The 21,333-nt window shown below is 38.2% G+C and overlaps 1 protein-coding gene across 1 annotated transcript in view; it reads left to right on the forward strand.

Moving 5' to 3' along the window:
* The window catches only part of CRY1 (cryptochrome circadian regulator 1), a 39,936-nt gene extending 21,685 nt beyond the window's left edge, over nt 1-18,251 (forward strand). Inside the window, exons 2-14 of the mRNA XM_063395753.1 lie at nt 1,610-1,718; nt 5,023-5,165; nt 6,540-6,724; nt 8,076-8,164; nt 8,729-8,869; nt 8,965-9,276; nt 11,709-11,860; nt 11,968-12,170; nt 12,928-13,029; nt 14,057-14,149; nt 15,308-15,379; nt 15,480-15,587; nt 17,579-18,251. Coding sequence (XP_063251823.1) covers nt 1,610-1,718; nt 5,023-5,165; nt 6,540-6,724; nt 8,076-8,164; nt 8,729-8,869; nt 8,965-9,276; nt 11,709-11,860; nt 11,968-12,170; nt 12,928-13,029; nt 14,057-14,149; nt 15,308-15,379; nt 15,480-15,583 — 1,705 coding nt within the window. The 3' untranslated portion in view covers nt 15,584-15,587; nt 17,579-18,251. The remainder of the gene's footprint in view (nt 1-1,609; nt 1,719-5,022; nt 5,166-6,539; nt 6,725-8,075; nt 8,165-8,728; nt 8,870-8,964; nt 9,277-11,708; nt 11,861-11,967; nt 12,171-12,927; nt 13,030-14,056; nt 14,150-15,307; nt 15,380-15,479; nt 15,588-17,578) is intronic.
* The last annotated feature ends 3,082 nt before the right edge of the window (nt 18,252-21,333 follow it).

The following is a 21,333-nucleotide window of genomic DNA, read 5'->3' on the forward strand; positions in this document are numbered from 1 at the left end:
TTTTTGTCCCGCTTTGGGTGTAGCTTGTGGTTTATGGCAGGGAATGCAATAATGTGTGAGCACAGAAGTTAATGACCAGCAGGCACTGACTCAGCAGTTGCCCTGATCAGCATGTGCTCTGCTGAGTGCCAACAGCACTGTAAGAAGGAATGGCTGAGAGGGCTTGAGCAGCTCCTGCTGAAATGTATATTGTTAGTACAGAATTACAGAATGGTTGGGGTCAGAAGGGACCTCTGGAGATCACCTAGTTCAACTGTCCCTGCTAAAGCAGATTTACCTGGAGCAGGTTGCACAGGATCATGTCGAGATGGGTTTTGAATATACCCAGGAAAGGAGACTGAAACCTCTGTGGACAGCCTGTTTCAGTCTTCTGTTAACCTCAAAAAAGTTTTTCCATATATTCGGATGCAGTTTCCTGTTTCAGTTTGTACCTGTTGCCCCTTGTCTTGTTGCTAAGCATCATTGAAAAGTCTGGCCTCATCCTCTTGACACTGCATTTAAGATATCCGTTTGAATTTATAAAATCCCCTCTCAATCATCTCTTCTGCAGGCTACACAGACCGAAATCTGTTAGCCCTTGCTTATAGAATGGATGCTTCAGTGCCCTCATCATCTTTGTAGCCCTCTACCAGACCCTCCCCAGTAGTTTCTAGTCTTGGGCTAGGGAGCCCAGGACTGGACTCAACACTCCAGATGTTGTCTCACCAGGGCAGAGTAAAGGGAGAGGATCACCTCCCTCAACCTGCTGACTACAAGAAAATTATTACTTGTTAGACTGGAGAGAGTCCAGGGGAAGTGCACTCATCTGGGGACCCCTAGCACTTCTTTTCCAGCTGCCTGCAAGGTAGAATTCTTTTTTTCCTCTTTCCTTTTGTTTTTATTTCTTCCCCAAACCACTTCCACCATTGGAGTTTAGTTATTATATCTACTAATAAACTTAGCACGTGTGAACCTGTCTCAACATTCTTTGTGCAACTACCTGTTTTCCTTGAGCACTTGTGGATTTGCAGCATCCCATTCTCACCTTCTGGTTTTTTGCCTGATGTGCTAACTTGCTCATTAAAGAATTCAAGTGAGGTTTACAGCCAAGATCAGATGTTATATAGAGGGCTGTTTCTAGAAATGAAAGCCAGAGGGATAGTCATGGCTGTGTACTCCTGGTATGCTGTTTTTAGTAACAGTTCAGTGTTGTAAGAAGGGCTTGCATTGAGTTTAGTAGCAGTGTGCCAACAGCTGATTGCCTCTTCGTTCGTTGGGGGTTTTTTCTGTAGGGTAGGAGTTTTCTGTCTTTAGAATGACGAGAGACCTGTAGTTTTAGTTAAGACTAGAGTATGTTTTAGTCCGTTCCAGAGCTGAGTAACATTGAGAGGAAAACTGAAATGGCAATGTGGTTTGTTTTTATGAATTATGTATTGTGGAAGATATTACATGGTGTCATGCCACTGTAAGCCAAGTATAATTAGGGTGTGAACATGCATGCATCACTAAAATATGCACCAAGCAACCAAGGTCTGGTAATTGTTGTTGATTATTCTTCTTAGTTACCTTTTTCTATTGTAAAATTGTCTGGTTTGCCTCAGAAAATAAATGTTGTTTTAAATTCTTGCAGATTCCTGCTTCAATGTCTTGAGGATCTTGATGCCAATCTACGGAAACTGAATTCACGTTTGTTTGTTATTCGTGGGCAGCCAGCAGATGTTTTCCCCAGGCTTTTTAAGGTAAATGCCACCTTGCCATTGTTGTTTCTATCCACAAATATGACCAACAAACTAATTGCAGATTCTGAGCAAAACCAGCTAGGACTATTTCTTGTACTGTTTCATTCAGTGCAAGTTGTTCATGCAAATACTGATCTATCCTTGCAGTTTCTCATTAAGGTTATTTGTGTTCGTTTTGAATTTTTCTTCTCTAATGGATGTATCACCAACTGAGCTGAGTTGCTTTTAGACTTTACTGGTTCTTGTTTCTTTCTTGCCAGAAACAATTGATTTCAAATGGTTTGCTAAGTGTAGGTACTGTGTATTACTACACTTTCCTTTACAGGTTCCTTTTGTAGTACTGAAATAAACTTTTGTGCACATGAGTCCATGTTCAAAGCCTGACCTGTAAAAGCAGTGTTTTATTTAGGCCAAACATCTGCTATGATTGCTTTTTTGCCATTAAAGGTGATTTAACAAGCTTTTTTCTAGTGGTAAGATTGTTAAAAGCAGAGAGTAACTAAAAAGCAGTTTCTAGAGAAAGAAATTTAAGGCTTTTGTGGGGAAATGGTCTTACTGAGAAAATTAAAGCTGTGAGCTGTCAGCTCATTGTAAGATGTCTATGGATAATTGTGTATTTAGGGTAACAATACTATAATAGTATAGTGAAAATGATGATTGAATTGAGGTGACTGAAACAATGAGACTGGCAGGGGGTGGGCGGGCAAAAGGAGATACCCGTTTTTCCAAAGAGGTCCTATGTTCATTATTTTTATTCCCAAGTCTTCAACACCAACCTGAAAACTCAACTCAAACTCACATTTCCATCTTCATTATTGTGCTTTTGTTGCAAAATGCTACCTCGATGATACTTCTACTGGTCTTTCCTTGATTTCCACTCAATGAAGAATTTCCTGGAGTACTGTGCCATTAGCTGCTGCTTGCATCTCCTCAGATATTCAAGCTTGTTTTATTTGTCTGCCAAACTTAGTTTGATTGCATTTAAATAGGAGCAGAGGTCTTCCTGTTGTGGGTTACCTCCTTCTGGATTTGTGACAAGTCTTCTTAAGTACTTTAATGGCTACTGTCACAGCTCCTGTTTCAGATTTTGCTGGTAGGCTGATCTTTCTACGCCTGGCAGCATTGGATTGCCACCTTTTTAGAATATTAATTTTAGTGCTGGGAAGAAAATGAAAATAACTTGTACCATAGATAGCGTACAGCAATCAAAAAAGAACATTCACATCTGTCTGTGTCTTCTGGTTCCTCAAGTTAGTGTCTTTAGCATATATTGGTTCACTGAGGGGCTTTGCAGGACATACTCTATACTCAACTTACTGAAAGCTCTTGCAGATTTCTTCACTTTTGGCTGAAGCCTACCTGGAACATGCATCTACGTCTTTTAATTATATCTCACAACTTCTTTTGCCAGAGCAGTAGCTGTACATCAGACACTTGCAGTGCAGTGAAGGGCTTATAACACTGAACAAAGCTTTTCAGATCATCCCTATTAAATGTCTCAAAGGTGATCAATGATCCTGACCCTGAAGAACGAACACATGTGGAAAAATTAAAAAAGCAGTTCAGTTTAGGCTGGAAAAATAACTTCAGTTAAGTCATTAACTTAAGGCAGGAGATAGTGGAAGTTCTGTAGGGCCCTATCAGGGTGTCAGGAGCCCCATCACAGATGCTGGCATCTGTGGATTTCCTCGGAATGAACTGCTCTTTCTTGGTAAGGATTTCCTTTTCACAATCTGAACGATTCCTTCAAAAGGCAGAATACTGATCTATCTTTATCCTCACAAAAGACCTCAAACACCTTTAGGCTCTTTCATTTCATTTAAATTTTGGCTTGTTCTTGCCTCATCCTGTTCAATTTGTCCTGGTCTGCTTTCTATCGTTAGCTCTTTGGGCTTGGCTCAAAGAAAAAAATAGAATTGAAACAATCACTGATTTTTTTAATGCATCAGTGTTGCTGAAACTGTTCAGCAGTATGAGTATGTGCAAAATGATCTGTGTCTATGATTATTCTAATTGCCTGGCTCATACTGATGTGGTCTGGGTATATTCAAATTACACAGCAGAATTTGTCTCAGAATTTCTTGACTCCCTTAGTGATGTGATTCTGTCTTGGACATGTTTTTTTATGGTCTTCTTTGCAAAAAGCCAGAGGAAAGAAGGCTTCAGAAAAGTATCTGCTGCAACTTGTCAGACAGTGGTTTTATGTTATGAAGCATTATGAAATGGGAAGTAAATGTTACATGATGGTGTAGGAGGTTGCTTGAGGATGCAAGGCCTGCTGGGTTAGTCTTGGATGCTTAAGGATGACAGGATCCCAGCCTTGTTTCAAAGAGCAAGCACTCTTTGGAACCATCTATTTTCTGGGATCGGGCTGGGTTTCAACTAGGAGGGGTGGGGTTCAGAAGTGAAATAGCACCCCAGGTGTTTAGCATTGAGTGTCCTTGTCTCTGGTGTAAACTGAATTCTCTGAAATACTATGGTGTATTAAATCATGTCATTAAGATTCTGAGGGATTAGAAAGGTATTGGAGTTTGACTGGCATGATGACTTTCTAGGATCATTTTGTACGTACTTCAATTTCCAATTCAATTTCCTACTGTTTCAGAAGCCTTAGCCATTACTGATCCCTTTGTTCCCTTTTTCCTCACCTGTGGCTGTTGGCCTTGGTAACAGCATCTGTGACAAAGAATATTAGACTTCAAGGCATAAGGCATTCTCTTGGTAGAAGACAGCCTTTTTTCTTTTCTTAAATTAATTTCAAATCTTTAAATTTAAAGATTGTCTGAGTGAGGAGAAGGGATTTGGAAAAGATAAAGAAAGTGTTTGTTGATAGGGTGGGGCAGTAATTCCACCCCCCCCACCTTGAAACTTCAGATCTGCTGCTAAAGCTGACAAGCATATGTAAAAAGCTTCTCTTCAGAGCAAGGTACTGCTGCTGATCTATGTTCAGAAGACAGCCTTTGTCATCTTCCCCTCCTGTTGAGTCTCTTAAGGCATGTGGATGCTAAAGTTAGAGATGAGTTTTCAAAATTTGCATGGAAATTGTTCCATTACAGTGAGCACCCATAGTAATAGCATAGGTAGAGGCTTTTTATGCCTGATAGCTACTTAGATGGCAAAAGGTTGGACTTTATTTTTGTTATTCTGAGTGCCTAATGTATTTTGCATCATTCTGTATCTCTGATAACTATCCACGGGTAATAGCTGGAGTTCCATTCTGCCCCGTCCTTCCAGTTCTCCTTTCTCTGGCCCTCAATGATGCAGCTGAGTTGCTAAAGCACCACACTTTTGATTTGTGTTGTAGGAATGGAACATTGCAAAACTTTCTATTGAATATGACTCTGAACCATTTGGAAAGGAAAGAGATGCAGCTATCAAGAAGCTGGCTAGTGAAGCTGGAGTGGAGGTCATTGTTCGGATTTCGCATACGTTGTATGACCTAGACAAGTAAGTTACCATTTACCTTGGATTTTAAAAAAGGAGGAAAAAAAAACCCTTGGAATTTATATGTTGTGGGCTACTTTCCACATGAAGCAGTTCATAGTTAGGAAAACTACACCTTTGTTTTATGTTTTGCTTTTATCCATCCATCCAAATTTTATTACATACTGAGTAGAACTTTGAAACTCCAAAAAATGATATGTAACTGTTTCTGAAATGCAGCTTGAATTTGGAGTTCTTTTGAAAATAATGTTCCTGTTAATTAGCTGTCATTTATAATTAAGTTACTCAAACATGCCCGTAACTTCTCCCAGTTAACATCTGGTTTTGTTTAGTTGTTTGATTTGTCTTTATTTCACTTTTTGTACACAAGTTATGAGAAAATCCTTTAAAGTTTTTTTAAGAACTGTTTCCTACCAGTTCCTTTTCTTAACTATTCAATAAGTAATTGGGGATTGCTTGCTATCCCTGTGTTGCCTTATTTAGTGTCCTGTTTATATTTTTCCACACATCTATTTAATGGATTAGTGTTAATTCCCTATTACAGAAACATAATCCACAAACTAGTTACAAGTATGACTTGTCTTCTCTTAACGTTAAGTGATTTATTGTGGTAGCTGTCCATTTTATTCTGCTATAAGCTGATGTATAAGAGACTGTTAGATACATGGGAGGGCAGTGATATTGGAAGTATTTACTTTTTGAAACCAATACCTGACTTTTTTTTAATCCCAATTTGAAAATTCTTCTTTTTCCCCCTCCCACCCAAGCACCCCACTAAATAAGCATTTGGTTCCATTCCATCTATCACTTTGGAAATTTTTCTTTGAAGTTTTCCTTTTTTCCAAGACTTCAGATATATTTAAAGTGGCAATGCAAAACATGAAACTGTGTTTTTTACTGCAGTCAGTTGTATAAGTTACATGTTAATTTCTCCCCCATATGAAGATAGTTTTAATATTGACTACTGTTCTCAATAGCAGAAGGGGAAAATGAATTTCTTTGAATGTAAATACCATGGCCTTGTATGTGACTTGGATACTTTTGGATGTAGCTAGGATCTCTGTCTGCTTTACTGATCTCTTCTTTTCTTTGCCTTGAACTGCCCCTGTTCATTCCATCCTTGTTCACGAGGGAGTTTCTGTAACCCACGAATGAAGAAAATTGACTTGGTTACAAACAGTTAATTTTTACATCTCCCTAGTGGGAAAAGAAGGATGGTATGTTTAAAGTTCTAACTGTCTGGATTACCATGTATGTTTGGGATTCTATGTAAACTGGAGGAAGATACTTCTGTGTATGTGTAAATGTGTCTATTTTATAAGAAAAACTTGAATACTATTGTCTGACATGCTTATTTTCTTTTTTTCTTTAATGTAGAATAATAGAATTAAATGGAGGACAGCCTCCTCTTACTTACAAGAGATTTCAGACCCTAATCAGTAGAATGGAACCCCTGGAGATGCCTGTGGAGACTATTACCCCAGAAGTAATGAAAAAATGCACTACTCCAGTTTCTGATGACCACGATGAGAAGTACGGTGTGCCATCACTTGAAGAGCTGGGTATGTTCTGAGATTGCTTTGGCATCTTGAAACAAGTAAGGTGTAAACTCCCATAAAAGTGCAATACTTAAAACAACAAGCAAGGTCCTGCTAGTGGTTAATTGTTAACCTGATGCAATTATGGCATAGAACAGGAACAAAAAAAGATAATCAACTCTGTAAATTTTGGTTGTTTTCTGGTAAATGAGAGATCTGATCAAACTGTACTAATTATTGTTTGGCTTCTTGTAATACAATATATGCAATTTCCTAGGGTACCAAATAATCATTAAGCTACTACTTAATAGTCTTTGATGCTTCATTTTGTATTAAATATACTTTGTATCTTTGTGCTTCAGGTCATTAATCTGTTTTTTAACAAACTAGTTTTAAAAAACACCCTCTTGATATACTGAAAAAATATAGTAATAAGACAATTATTTACTTTAGAAGGTTCTGGGGCAAAAAAGACTTATGCTTCTGTAAATGTGATTTTAAGGAATAGTATCAGCTATTGTCCTGTGAATCTCCTCATCTCTTTCCTGTTTACCCACAAATCCAAAAATACAAGCAAATGTGCTATGACCTCCAAATTGCTACCAAAAGCATCTAGACAGATTTTGGTTAACCTGGGACTGCCCTGTCTAGTCCATTTGAACTCTCACAAAAGTGACCTTGGTTTTTAAAGCCTTTATAAGAAGAGATGATCTCACTGTGCAGTGGTTAAACTATAGGCAGACATGTTCTCCCATGTGTCTAGTCAGGAATCTTGGGGCAGGTGGTGGAAAAAATCTGATTACCTTCTTTTTATCTTTCTTTTGTGTCTCAAGTACGCATTTATCATCAAATTAACAATCTCTGTTATTTACAGGTCAGTGAGGTCAGTGATATCTAGAAATGTTCTGAAGATGGTAATCATACTTTTACCTTGGTGGAATAGTTTTTAGACGTTCTGTAAATTACAGAAGCAATTGTTCCTTCCTAGTAGTAATTAAAAAAAAAAATGATATGGTTTTAGGATAGCCTGCATATTGCCAATTTGGAAAATGATAGAGGGGTCACTTCATGCAAAAAAACCTCCAAACACCTAAAAGAACTGGGACTGAAGTAAGACCATTCAGCATCTAAAATTTGTAATGTATATTAATATAAATGTAAAAGGAGAAACTTGAGTTTTGCTGCAAGTTAGAGGTATTGGATGTACTTCAAGAAGACGTGGTTGCATACTGTTTTTAAACACACTTCTTCGTGTCTCCAACTTAGGGTTTTTATGAGGAGTAGAGATGCAGTAGTCTAGTATCAGTATGCTGTGATTTTGTTGCCTTATAGTATAAGTAAACAAACAATTTCCATGTTTCAATTTGTCTTTCAGGTTTTGACACAGATGGTCTGCCTTCTGCAGTATGGCCAGGGGGAGAAACTGAAGCTCTCACACGATTAGAAAGACATTTAGAAAGAAAGGTATGTTTCAGATCACTGCAAATCTGACATACCTGGGAAACATAGTTACTCTTTGTTGTGAAACCTAAAGATATTTGGGCAAGTTGTGTTACAAAAAAAAACCCCACAAACTTGAACACAAGGCCTCAGTGACATAAATCAATAGTTTGTTTTTTTAAGATGATAGTAGATTATCTTTGATAGGAATTTTAGAGACAGTCTGTTTTGCTCTTCTGTACTAAAAAAACAATTACTTTTGAAGTACTTTTATTTGAAATGTACATTTTATAACTTTGAAGGGGAATTCCTCTGACAACTAATGGATTGCTAGTTGTCTAGGTTTCCAGTGTATTTAAAAGAAAGGCATAGATGGTTCTGGAAGACAGTCCATGCCTTCTGCATTGAGTTGAGTTACCTTCTAGAGGTTCTGCTGATTCAAAAGGAGCACCTGTGTGTTGTAGGTGACTTGACCATCTGTCCCCTGTTTGGATTCAGCTACACACAGGGTGTGATTTCTCCCTTTCTAAGTTGCTACGTAGCCTCTAGTCTGATTTTGCTGTGTGGGTTTTGTTTTGTTTTTTTAAGGCTTGGGTGGCAAACTTTGAAAGACCACGAATGAATGCAAATTCCCTTCTGGCGAGCCCTACGGGGCTTAGTCCCTACCTCCGCTTTGGCTGTTTGTCATGTCGGCTCTTTTATTTCAAGTTAACGGATCTGTACAAAAAGGTAGGACTTCTGTCTGCTCAGATACCTATTGTTAGATGCCATGGTTTTCCCCTGCTTCTCCTAATGAAATGTTTTTCTTTAATGATGATCTTCAGGTAAAAAAGAACAGCTCCCCTCCCCTGTCCCTCTATGGCCAGCTGTTATGGCGTGAATTTTTCTACACAGCGGCAACTAACAATCCACGGTTTGATAAAATGGAGGGGAATCCTATCTGTGTTCAAATCCCATGGGATAAGAATCCTGAGGCTTTGGCCAAATGGGCAGAAGGCAGGACAGGTTTTCCTTGGATTGATGCAATTATGACACAACTTCGTCAGGAAGGTTGGATTCACCATTTAGCCCGGCATGCTGTAGCATGCTTTCTGACTCGAGGTGACCTGTGGATTAGCTGGGAAGAAGGAATGAAGGTATTGTTTCTTATTCTTGAATTTCTTAAACTGCCTGATAAAGTTTCAGATAGTCATTCTAGAATTGTTACTGTGTGGTGTAAGTTGAATTTTAAACCTTAAATTGTGGGTAAAACTAAATCGATTCTGATAAACTAGATGTGCTGAAATGTTACCTCTTGAATGTCCCCTTTTATTGCAATGTTAAGAGTGTTTCTTGCAGTCAGAATAGGTCTGAAATTCTTTTAAATTTGAGAATTCTTCCTAAATCTTGACAAATAAAAATGGAGAACAATTGTAATTTAGATTTTTTTTCCCCAATCATTCTGTGTGTGAACAATTTCTGTTCATATCTTTCATCTGCTTCCCTGCAAAGGGAAAGTACTATGAGAACTAGAGAGAGAAAACTAAAAACAGAGAATGTCCTTTCAGCAATTTCTGTCACTTTGCCCAGTGTTAGAACTGTTAGGCAACATGATTTGGCTGAAGGCTCAATGCAGTTAATTTTATGCAAATAGAAGATGCTGAAGTTCAAATTTAAGAAGTCAGGTTTTTGAAGAAAAAAATGGAATAATTTATTCTCACTAATTAAGCCTTTGAATTAATTTTACATTTTAGAAGGGTAGCATAACTTTTACTGAGCAATAATAATCTATGAAAAATTGAGAATCAGAAAATTTTATTTTTGAAATCTAAAAAATATTTAATTGCCATCAGGATTTTGACCCCATATTTCTATATGTATACAATCATAGGAAATTTTCTTTCATAACAAATCAGTTGTAAACAAACACATTTCAGTTTAAAAAATTTTGGTTACTACTGCAGTTCACAAATATCGACACTGAAGATGCACATACGTAGGTAACTCGGTATATTATAGATAAATTACTCTGTAAATTACAGATACATGGCAACTTGTTACTTTTGCAAAAATACAGCTCTATGAAGGCCCCAGACTTGTGCAGTGGAACGATGTTCAACTCAAGTTTCCATAGCTGGCAAAAGTTAATGTGGCCTTCCACGTGGTGTTACTTCCAAAGTCTTACTGCATGGCAGCATCTAGTGGAGCAATCGTGTGCTTACACACTTCATGTCTAAAGATCCTGTTGCATTATGAGTCACCATCTATTTGAAACTTTTTTGAAAGCATTTTAACATAAATCCTATTTTTTCAAAATGAACTTTTTTCCCAAGTAGTTGTCAAGATTTAGTAAAAAATAGTTTAGTAACACTTATTCAGTATATACTGTGGAATTAATGCTTTATTGAGTATACAGAGAGAGATATTGGGAGATCGTTGTTTAATGGTATTGCCTTATTTAGACCTTGTATAGGAATAATATTAGTTGAAGTTGGGTGGCAGTACTAAGATGTTGAGTTTTAAGGGCCTTAGCATGAAGAAAGATGGTTACTTTGGAACATTTGGAAATCATGTGAGTTTGAAAGGAAAATCATAACTTGCAAAAATATGTATCAAATAAGTATCTGTTCTTAAAACTAATTCTAGGTGCACTCTTCTCATAAAAGGTCCTTGAGCATTGTTCTTCAGAGAATGAGGCTTTGCTCTGTTTTTTTTCAGCTTGCATTGCTGGTGATCTGACTGAGCAGATAAATTTCTTTTTGTTCGAGTTAGTACTGTCTGTCTTGAAGGTGAAAAAACAATCAGTGCTGGAAGCTTGAATGTTTCACAGCTACTGTGCTCCAGATTTAAAGTAAAACTCTCATAAATCTTCAGCTTTGTCATGTTTCGTTGTTTTTTGTTGCTTTTTTTTAATATAATAGGGGTAGCAAATTAGAATTAAAGTGTTTGGAAGATTTTTTTTGTTTGTTTTCAGACCAGAATTCATTATCTGTCAGACTATCCTTCAGTGTTCTTGGTAGTTCATAATACCTCCAGGAATTTGAGTGTGTGGCTTGCTAAATTAACTATTAGCCTTCAAGAACACAACTTCTGCATGTTTGTGCTCCCCTGAAACTCTTGAATTCTACTCTTGGGATTCCTCACATAGTGAAAAGTGCTGTGCAAGTTGAGGTATTCAGACCAGCAATTTGAGTTCATAATGTACTTTGTATGTTCCCTGTTTTCTGAAAGTTTGCAAAGCTTACTCAACTGTAAGGTGATGAAGCAATTCTGAAAACAGCAAATGCCACTTGGAAGCCATGAGGCTCCAGCCATCCTTTGGGGATTTATTTTTCAAGGATGTGTTGATGCAAGAATGTGTAGCTCCCTGAGATGTTTACAAGTTTGTTTACAGGATAAAAGACTGGTTTTGAATTTTTTTTTGTTCTGGAGTTTGGCATTAAGGCATTTGCAATGCCATACTGAACATTCTGTGAATGTTGCCAGGTAAGAAAGAGCTTAAATCAGAAACTCAGGAACTAATCTTGAAAAGGTAGATGTCTTGAAGATGTGCCATGCCCAGACTAACTTGTTGCACTGATTTCTTAAGGTCTTTGAAGAGCTGTTACTTGATGCAGACTGGAGTGTGAATGCTGGAAGCTGGATGTGGCTATCCTGTAGTTCCTTCTTTCAGCAGTTTTTTCACTGCTACTGCCCAGTGGGTTTTGGCAGAAGAACTGACCCAAATGGTGATTATATCAGGTAACTCAAAATCCAGAAATAGCAATGACTGATTCATGAGTTGCTTAAATTATTAAGCAGCTTTATACTTAACATGACCTTTTTACCTTTTTGCTATTTTTTAAAAGACGTTACTTGCCAGTACTTAGAGGTTTCCCTGCAAAATACATCTATGATCCTTGGAATGCCCCAGAGAGCATCCAGAAGGCTGCAAAATGTATTATAGGGGTTAATTATCCCAAACCAATGGTAAACCATGCAGAGGCAAGCCGTCTGAATATCGAGAGGATGAAACAGATCTACCAGCAGCTTTCACGATACAGAGGACTGGGTATGATTATAGATTATTTGCTTTATTTATTTATTTAAAACTTCTCTCACCTTCTAGCAGTAAATTATTTAGTCTCATAGCACTGAGAGTCAGGTCTAAGCTCAGGCTGGTGACCAGGGTTCGTATCCAAGTAAATATTATATGTAACTGAAAAAGGAGAGAGTTTGAGGGGAGTGCTTCTCCAAATATTGCCTGGATTTTTTAATGGGTCTTTGGAAGTGCTTTTGTTAAGCTGGGCCTTTTGTGCATTCTAATAAACTCTTGTACAGTTAAGTTTTAGTACCAGTGATTAGAAATTTATTATGATTCATAACTTCAGTGATACTGTATTTGCATATGCAAATGCTGTTGCAAAAGTAGGCACCAACCCAGTCTCTGATAGATTCTTCCTCCTTGCTCTGAGAGGTAAACCCAGGTGCATTGTACTGCTCAGGAAGGTGTGAGTAGTCAGTGTGTTCAGATACTGACTATGAATCAGCACATGTTGCACTTAAGCCCAACACATTGGACATGTGTAGCATAGGATTATTGGAAAAGTTATGCAGAGTATGATGTAGAAAAACTGAAGTAAATGTGAACTAAAATTGGTTGGCAAGAAACAGGAGTAGGCAAGACAGAGAGGTGTTCTCCTGTCATAAAAGTAAGTCACTCAAGGTGAGGGTGGAGAATTGGCTATCACACGGAAAACAGAATGCTGTGCTTGTTTGTTTAATTTTTTCTGGCTATCTTTCTTTATATATTTGGTTTTGGTTTTTAGGTCTTCTTGCAACTGTGCCTTCTAATCCAAATGGAAATGGAAATGGTGGCCTAATGGGCTATTCACCAGGAGAAAGCATTTCTGGTTGTGGTAGTACAGCAGGTCAGTCAAATTCTTTCAATAGAATTATTGGGACTGAACTACATGAACTTCATTTACAATGCCCTTGCCATTTTGTATTATGAGAAAGAACTGCTTTCATAAGACAATTTTGAGTGCAAGTCACAAATATTTTCAAGTTTATTCACTGTTCGATAGTATTTGTATACAGACATCATTAAATTATTTTTTAATCCCAAATATGCAAATATTTTTCACCTGTACTCCCGCCCCCCCAAAAAAATTACTTATTGGCTAGTATCAAACAATTTTATTTCAAAAGCATTTGAATACAATTTTCTCCTAGAAGTGTGTAAGCATTCTGATATTTATAATAAGGAGTGACTTGTGAACTTGCAAGTGAGAATTATTGACTTGTAAAGTTTTCTGATGCTGGCATTAGATTGCTTACTGGAATTTATTTCTACGAAGAAAAAATAAGAACAGTATTAACATTGTATTAACCCATAGTGTATCTTAAATACTTAAATACTATATACACCTTAGACTCTTCAATGTAAAAGTATACAGCAGAATTGGAAATCTACTGGTTTTATATTCTTTGTAGGCTTTAGTCAAGGTTAGAAGCAGATGGTGGAGGAAGATGGACTTTACTGTTCTTAGCCAGTACAGCTCTCCTGAAAATTTAAAATACAAACTCCTTAAAGCTGGGTGCTTGAGCTTTTATTTCTTATAAGCTTAGGATGTGTATAAGATGAGAAGGATTTATTTTTAAAAAATTAACAATATGTGCACTCTTTTCTCTTTAAAATGCATTCATGTATACCTGTACTTAACACTTTTCACATCAGAAATGTATTCCTTTTGTAGGAGGTTCAGTGAATTTGGAAAGACAAAAACTATTAGAGTTTTGGACCTGTAATGAGGGGGTTTGAAAAAAAAAAAAAAGTTTAAAAGCCACAATAAAGAGCCTATATCTTGAAGAGGAGAGTAAACCCCCCACATTTTAAAATCCCAAAACTGGAGTTATGCCTTCTGTTATGTTTAAGTCTTCTCCCTGCCTCTCCAGGAGCTCAGCTGGGAACTGGTGATGGTCATTCTGTTGTTCAGTCATGTGCCCTGGCAGACTCTCATACAGGAACAAGTGGAATTCAGCAGCAAGGTATTGTGGCAGTGCCTGTCTGTAGAGGATCTCCAAATCCTTGCAACTATGGAAAACCAGACAAAACATCAAAATAGCATGGATAGATTTTGGGTTACAGCGGCTGTCTACAACATGAACTGACCTTGTTTCTGTTCTTGAAACATAGAAATTATTTCTTAGAGTAAACTTTCTTGTCTTGTCATTTTTTTATTTCTAAAGTGCTCATCTAGAGCAGTATTTGTATGTTTTGAGTGGGAGGGATCAAAAGTGCGACTGAAGAAAAATTAATAAACATTATCCTAGGCTACTTTAAAAGAAGCTGAAAACCAGAAGTTCCCTTTTGTATTGGATAGCAAAATTCGTATATCTTCTCCCTGATTTCACTACCACTCTTTCCATATATAATTAATATCCACAGTTTTGTGTGGATAGTCTCTTATTGTGGAAGTAGATATTTGTTACTTTAACTGTACACAACCTTAAGCTGTGGTTTGTGATAACTCCAAGTTGCAATGAAATTTAACCCAACTGTTTGTTTCTTTGCAGTCTTAACAGAGGTGGTGTGTTTACTGATCAGGAAAGGCTGTAATCTGTGTTTTCTTTAAGCACCCAGAATTTAACGGGAACACCGCAACTGTTCAGAACAACAAACCTTGCAACTGTTTCTGCTGATTGCACTGTTCATGCAGAACGCTCAGTTTCAAGGTTGCCAGGAGATAGTTTGCATGAATCAGAAGAAAGTTCTCATCTTTATTTCAAGTTACTTGCTTTTTTTGTTTTTTCACAACTAAGTTATGACAGGGACTCATTAGCATTGCTGTAACAAAATAATAAAAAGGATAAGGAGACTTGGCACAGGTAATGTTAAAATTTATAACAGCTTACTGTTTGGATATACAAGCATTCTGCTTGTTGCAAATATAATGCATAAATATGTAGGCACTAAATGTTGTTCACTCTGCAGATATAAGTGCATATATGTTTAACTACCATGAGGCTTCTTTTTCTTTTGCATAAGAATTTTTCTGCATTCAGGATAGTTTCTGGCAGGATTTTTCTTGATTATGGAAAATAAATCAATTGGCTCCTTTTTGTTGTTGTAAAGAACATAATTTTATACTTGCTTGAAGATCTAAATTTTATGTAGTATAATAAATATCTACTGTATCTGAACAGGTTACTGTCAAGCAAGTAGTATCTTACACTATGCTCATGGAGACAATCAGCAATCCCACTTATTGCAAGCAGGTAATTTAAACAACAACGAAAAAAAAAAACCCAAACACTTTTCTTGGATATATAAGGGTGCAATAGAGTCTTAATGTAAACACTGATTTTAAATTATCAGGAAGAACGGCCCTTGGTACTGGCATTAGTGCAGGGAAACGCCCAAATCCAGAAGAAGAAACTCAGAGCGTTGGACCAAAAGTCCAGCGACAGAGCACAAATTAAACTGGTAAGATCTGAGGCACCTTAAAGTTATCAAAGTTCTGTAAAATTCTGTGTCTGTGATAACATTCATGTCACTGCAATGCAAAGGACCCTGAACTATTGCTGTAAATATTTCTTTTCTGGGGACTGTACAAACAGTATGAAATTCTGCCTCTCTCTAAGAGTTTTTGAAGTATGAATAGGGAGTAGTTGCAAAAATAGAGCCAGAGCCAGACTGAAGATTATCAGGCACAGATCCAGGCGTTAACGAAAAGAAGATGGATAAACTGTGGTTTTAATACAGAGCTGCTTAAGTAGCTTCAGTTACTCTCTGCTCCCACATCTCACCTTAAGTTGTGCCAGTAGAATTGTTTGTGTGAATTTATGGTGTCCTGAATCCGGAGAGTAAGACAACTTAAAAGGAAGAGCTCAGGGCCTGGATTAGTTTAGAAATTTAAGTGGACTAAGCAGAACATGTTTCAGAGAGATACTGCCAAAAACCTGCAAAATGCTGATGTGGTTCTTGAATATGAAGATGTAGGGACAAATAAGATTTGAAGACATAAGCCTTTGTCATTGGTCTGTAATTGAAGCAGGTTATTCAGACTGCCCAAGTTTGTCAAGCTGGTGAAAAAGACTTGAATTTGGAGAAGGCATTGTTTCACACAAATAGGTGTGAAAATGTGGAGAGAGAAGCAGAAAAACTGGAGAAGGAGTTTTTTATGTGTGAAATCATCAACACAGAGAAGATAAGTTGATTGTGGTTTTTGGATAAAGTTGGGAACAGGATAGAGGAAAGAGAAGGCCAAAATTGTTACACCTCTTCCCCTAGTAAGCTTGATTTGAGAGGAACGAGGAAGATGACTTGAAAGGAATTAAGAATAAATTAAATTGAAGAGTAATTACTAAGGAGGAAAGCCAAATAATGGAGGACTGTCTGAAATAAGACGGGATAGGATTTCAAGGCTGGGAGTGCGGCTGCAAAGGTTAAAGGTGATTTAGATGTTTAAAAAAACAAGTGGAGCATTGGTCATTATGAAATTTGAAGAATAAGTAAGAATAGCCCAACAATCGAGATAATAGCACATGGAGAGACACTGTTGAAACTAGAAAACAGGGATTCCATATAACAAGGACAGGAGATACATTCATCTTCTCTAGAGATTAAAAGGGAAATTCAGTCTACTTCATTTGGTTTTGACAGCAAGATCTAATTTTGCTTGTTATTACAGTGGCAGCACTTTGTCAAAGGTACTGTGGTGCATTAGGAACAATTGTATTGTACTGATTTGATTCCATGCAGAACCACAGCATTGTTTCCATAATGCTGTCAATTTAGGAAGTGAGCTGAGACTTTAGTGAGTGATCCATCTGCTATTTTCTCACATACTGGAAGCCCTGTAAACTGCTTCTGTGTTCTCATACTGATTTCTGTTATTTGGATGGGCCTGAGTGGAACATAATTCCAAGAGAGTCTGTGTTTCAGTAGCTGTCTAATCCTTAGTATGTGTAGATTCATTCAGCATCCATGTTTTGTATTGCAGAATTCCTTAGGTGCTCGTGTCTGTGTAGAAGAGAAGTACCTGCAGAGCGAACGTCTGGTTCCTGTCTAAGCTCTTTTTCAATTGAGAGACAGGTTGGAGGGGTTTTTAGTTTGGCAGAGAAGATGATTTTGTTAGGGGTGTTCAAAGCATGCTGCAAAAGCATTAGCGTCAATACAAACATCAGCCAAGATCCTACTCAAAAACACTGCTGGCAAAAGGTTGTGCACTTCTGAATAGCGCTAAAATACAGAGTACAGAGGCTTTTGTTGGGTTTCTCTTATTTTCTTTCCTTCTCCTTTTAGCCTCTAAGGTGAGAAATAAGAATTATTTCTGAGTATTTGGGCCAATACAGATTGGGACAGGGCCTCCTGCATTGAGAAGGGGGGAAACAATACTGGTCCCTCGAATGAAATCTGTCTTCAAAGACTCACATCAAACTGCTTAAGAATATTTTTTTCTTTTTTTCTTGCAGCTTGATTGGAAGAGAAGTTTACCACTCAAAGAACACTTGCGACAAAATTCCTGCTACACTGTATTGGAACTAAAGTGTTGTGAGAGTTCATGTTCTAAAATTACATCCTTTTTCATAAATTATTTTCAATTGTTCTCAGTTGTTGTAAACAAGTCCAATTTTTGGAATGCATTATTTCTAACTGGCATTTCTATGGTTTTTAACTTTTTAATGACTCTTTCACAAAGGGCAAATTGAGTTTTGTATATAAAGTATTTGGTGAAGAATTTGCTAACTTATTGTAAATATAAATATTCATGATTAGTGATAGACCCATCAATATATTTTTGATAATCTTTCATGTATATGGTAGTAGGAAAAGCTATAAGTGCTGTTCTGAAAAACAAATGAAAATAGATAGTTTGGAAGTTTTTAAATTGTTATTATTTTTAGATTCCATATTTGAGCTCTGTATGATCAACTTCATATTTTCATAATGTAAGTGCTTAGGACTGTGTTTAATCAAATACAGTAAAACTGTAACTGTAGTTAATCACATCTGTATATAAAACACATGCCAATTTTAGTCGAGTTGTAAGATTTTCATGTATATGTCCAGTCCTTGTATTTCTCAGTTGCCTTGTTCAGTAATGACATACCTTGTTAATAAAAGAAAATTGTATATATAGATACATATGTCTGTCTTTTGTCTTTTGTGTACTCTATTGCTCCCGCTTAAATTTCCAAACAGAACCGTTTCAGGAAAGAAGAGAAATACTCTTTTTAGACTGAATCTGCAAGTCACGAACAATGAACTATATTACCTTTTACTTTCAGTTTTCATAACACTGAAGCAAAACAATACTCAAATCATCCAGGCCTTTTTCTTGAAACTGCATGTACGTATTGTGAGCAGTTATTGTTTTTCACCCCCGGTGAGCCCCAGCTAGCTCCAAACTGGGCCCCAGTGCCGGGAGTGCCGCTCTGGGAATGGCAGCAGTCCGAGATGGTGCACTACAGGCAGGGGTCTTTGTAGTGACGGGGCTTGGAACGAGGAAGGGGAGAAGGATCTCTCAGATGTTCATTCTTCAGAGATGGTAATTGAGAGAGGGCAGGGTCCTGCGTGCTTAACATTTAAACCAGGGGGCAGAGGGGTGGGCCAGGTAAGTGATTGGCCCTAGGTTAACACAGGACAGGGTCTGGAAAGGGGGACAAAGGACAGGGGAGGGCAAGATCAGGGCAAACCAGATAGTGGGCACTGGGGGGTAACAGGACCAAACCATAACTTACCAGAAACCCGCCACCACAGTATTTACTGTTTCTTCACAATCTAGGTGTTTGGGTTGGTTTTTTTCCCTGCTATAATTAAAATTTGCTTGATAGCTGTGAAGTCTTTCCTGCAATGCATTTAATTTGCTGTGTTTTGTGGATGTTGGTTTCAGACTTGCTTGAATGTTCCAGTCAATACTGTCTCAAATGTCTAGAGAAGTTGTATGTGTTGTCTCAGACCATTAAGACCTCTGAAAAAGCAGTGTGAATTTGCATATGCCTAGGTTAGTTTCCTACTTGAATGGGTGCCCAAATTAAAATCCTAGAATATCCTGAGTTTGAAGGGACCCAGAAGGATCACTGAATCCAACTTCTGGCCCTGCACAGCACCATCCCCAAGAATCTCGGGCACCATGTACCTGAGAGCATTGTCCAAACACTTCTTGAACTGTGTCAGGCTTGGTGCTGTGACCACTTCCCTGAGGAGACTGTTCCAGTACCCAGCCATCCTCAGTGAAGAACCTTTTCCGGATAGCCAACCTAAACCTCTCCTGACAACTTCAGGCCAGTCCCCCAGGTTCTGTCACTGTCACCACAGAGGGGAGATCAATGTCTGCCCCTTCTCTTCCCCTCACGAGGAAGTTGCAGACTACAATGGGGTCTCCTCTCAGTCCTCCTCATACAGCTTCCCCTCAAGGCTCCTCACCATCCTTGCTGCCCTCCTTTGGGCTGAGAGCTTTAGATCCTTCTTATATTGGCACCCAAAACTGCCGCCAGCACTGGAGGTGAGGCTGCCCTAGCTCAGAGCAGAGGGCACAGTCCCCTCACTTGCCCAGCTGGCCCTGCTGTGCCTGATGCCCCCCAGGACAGGGTTCACCCTCCTGGCTGCCAGGGCACTCTGACTCATATTCAATATGACATTGACCAGGACCCTCAGCTCCATTTCCATGCCACTGCTCTCCAGCATCTCATTCCCCAGTCTGTCTGTACATCCAGGGTTGTCCCATCCCAGGAGCAGAATCCAGCACTTGTCTTTGTTAAACTTCATATGGTTGGTATTAATTATTAATTAATTTCAAAGCAAGAGGAGTTAATTGTCTTGTTCTTAGTATCAACATTGGTGATACTTCTACACAGGGGGCAGTTCTGTGCATTGGTTTAAAATTCAAATTAGATTTTTGGGTTAACAACGTATGCAGCAGAGCTCTTGTGGCAGAATAAATTACCATGGTACTAGATTTTAGATTATAGTTGTTAATGTAAATATCTCTGCATACTGATTTGTATACAATGGGAAAATCAAAAGCACTACTAAGAAAATAGAGGCATGTCTTCTGTCTTGAGGTAGAGAATGTTTGAAATTGATGAAAAAAACTCAATGGTGAGAATAGAGAAACAGATGCTAAGTGTTTTCCACAGATCAGTCCAAATAAAATGTAAAGGTTCCCTAGGGACATACATAATTAGGAAAATAATCAATCCTTTTTTTGTTCAAGTAGTCTGAAAATAGAAAAAAATCCCATAGACCTAGACTGCCTTAAGACATGTTTTACTGTGTCAAGATAATGCTGAATTTTTCTGCTGACCTTATATTTGAAAAAAATACCATCTAAATTAAATATTTCACCTAGATTTTCTGAATGATTAGGTGTCCTGGTTTAGGGCAAATTTGGGAGGAAACCTCCGAATGGGGTCCCTATGGAAAAGCAAACCCAAATGACCCCTCCCCCAACTGGTCCAGGAAAAAAATCTCCTTAGAGAAAAGTGGAAAAAACTATGTATTTAATAAACAAAGTGCCCACAAGCATAAAAAATGAATAATATGAAACAATAAAACCTCTCGCTGTCCTGAAGAGAGAAAGTCCTTGCTGTGGGTGTAGCTCAGCTGGCTCAGTCTCTTATCACTCCCTCCGGTGCTGGAAAATGCCGTCCTGGGCCCCAGTGGGCCACAGGCGCAAGCTCCTGGTGCTCTTCTGGGTTTTCAGTCCAGAGCAAGGTTAAACAGTCCCCAGAAAAAGAAAACAGTCTAGGGAACTTCTCTGCCTCAGCTAGCTCAAAACTAACTAAAAGCAAAGGAGATCTCTGTCCCGCTGTCTGTGCTGCAGACAACACAGTCCGGGAGCAGAATGTGGAGGAGTGAGTGTGGTTTCTGCAAACAAACTTGGCGCTTCTCTTTCTCCCCCTTTGCTCTCAGAACCAGTCTGAAAGGTACAGAACACAATATCCAACATCAACAGAACAAATGACTGGGGATACAAGCATCATAACATCACCCTAGGACATTAGGCTAGGAACCTCCCACAGGGAAACTTCATCAAAGTAATAACCTCTGCTTAAATATTACCTTCCCCCAGCCAGTCTGGAAGTTCAATAGGTGGAAGAAGAAATTTCTCAAAGAGTTTATTTTTATGGTAAGTTAATTCCCCCCTTCTTAAGTGCTGAAAAGAGTACACCTTTTCTTGGTGTAGGCAAATCGTTGGATTTGCAAAGGAAAATCCGTGGAGATG

This window comes from Prinia subflava, chromosome 4 (genome assembly GCF_021018805.1).
Source record: "Prinia subflava isolate CZ2003 ecotype Zambia chromosome 4, Cam_Psub_1.2, whole genome shotgun sequence".
NCBI classification, from domain to species: domain Eukaryota; kingdom Metazoa; phylum Chordata; class Aves; order Passeriformes; family Cisticolidae; genus Prinia; species Prinia subflava.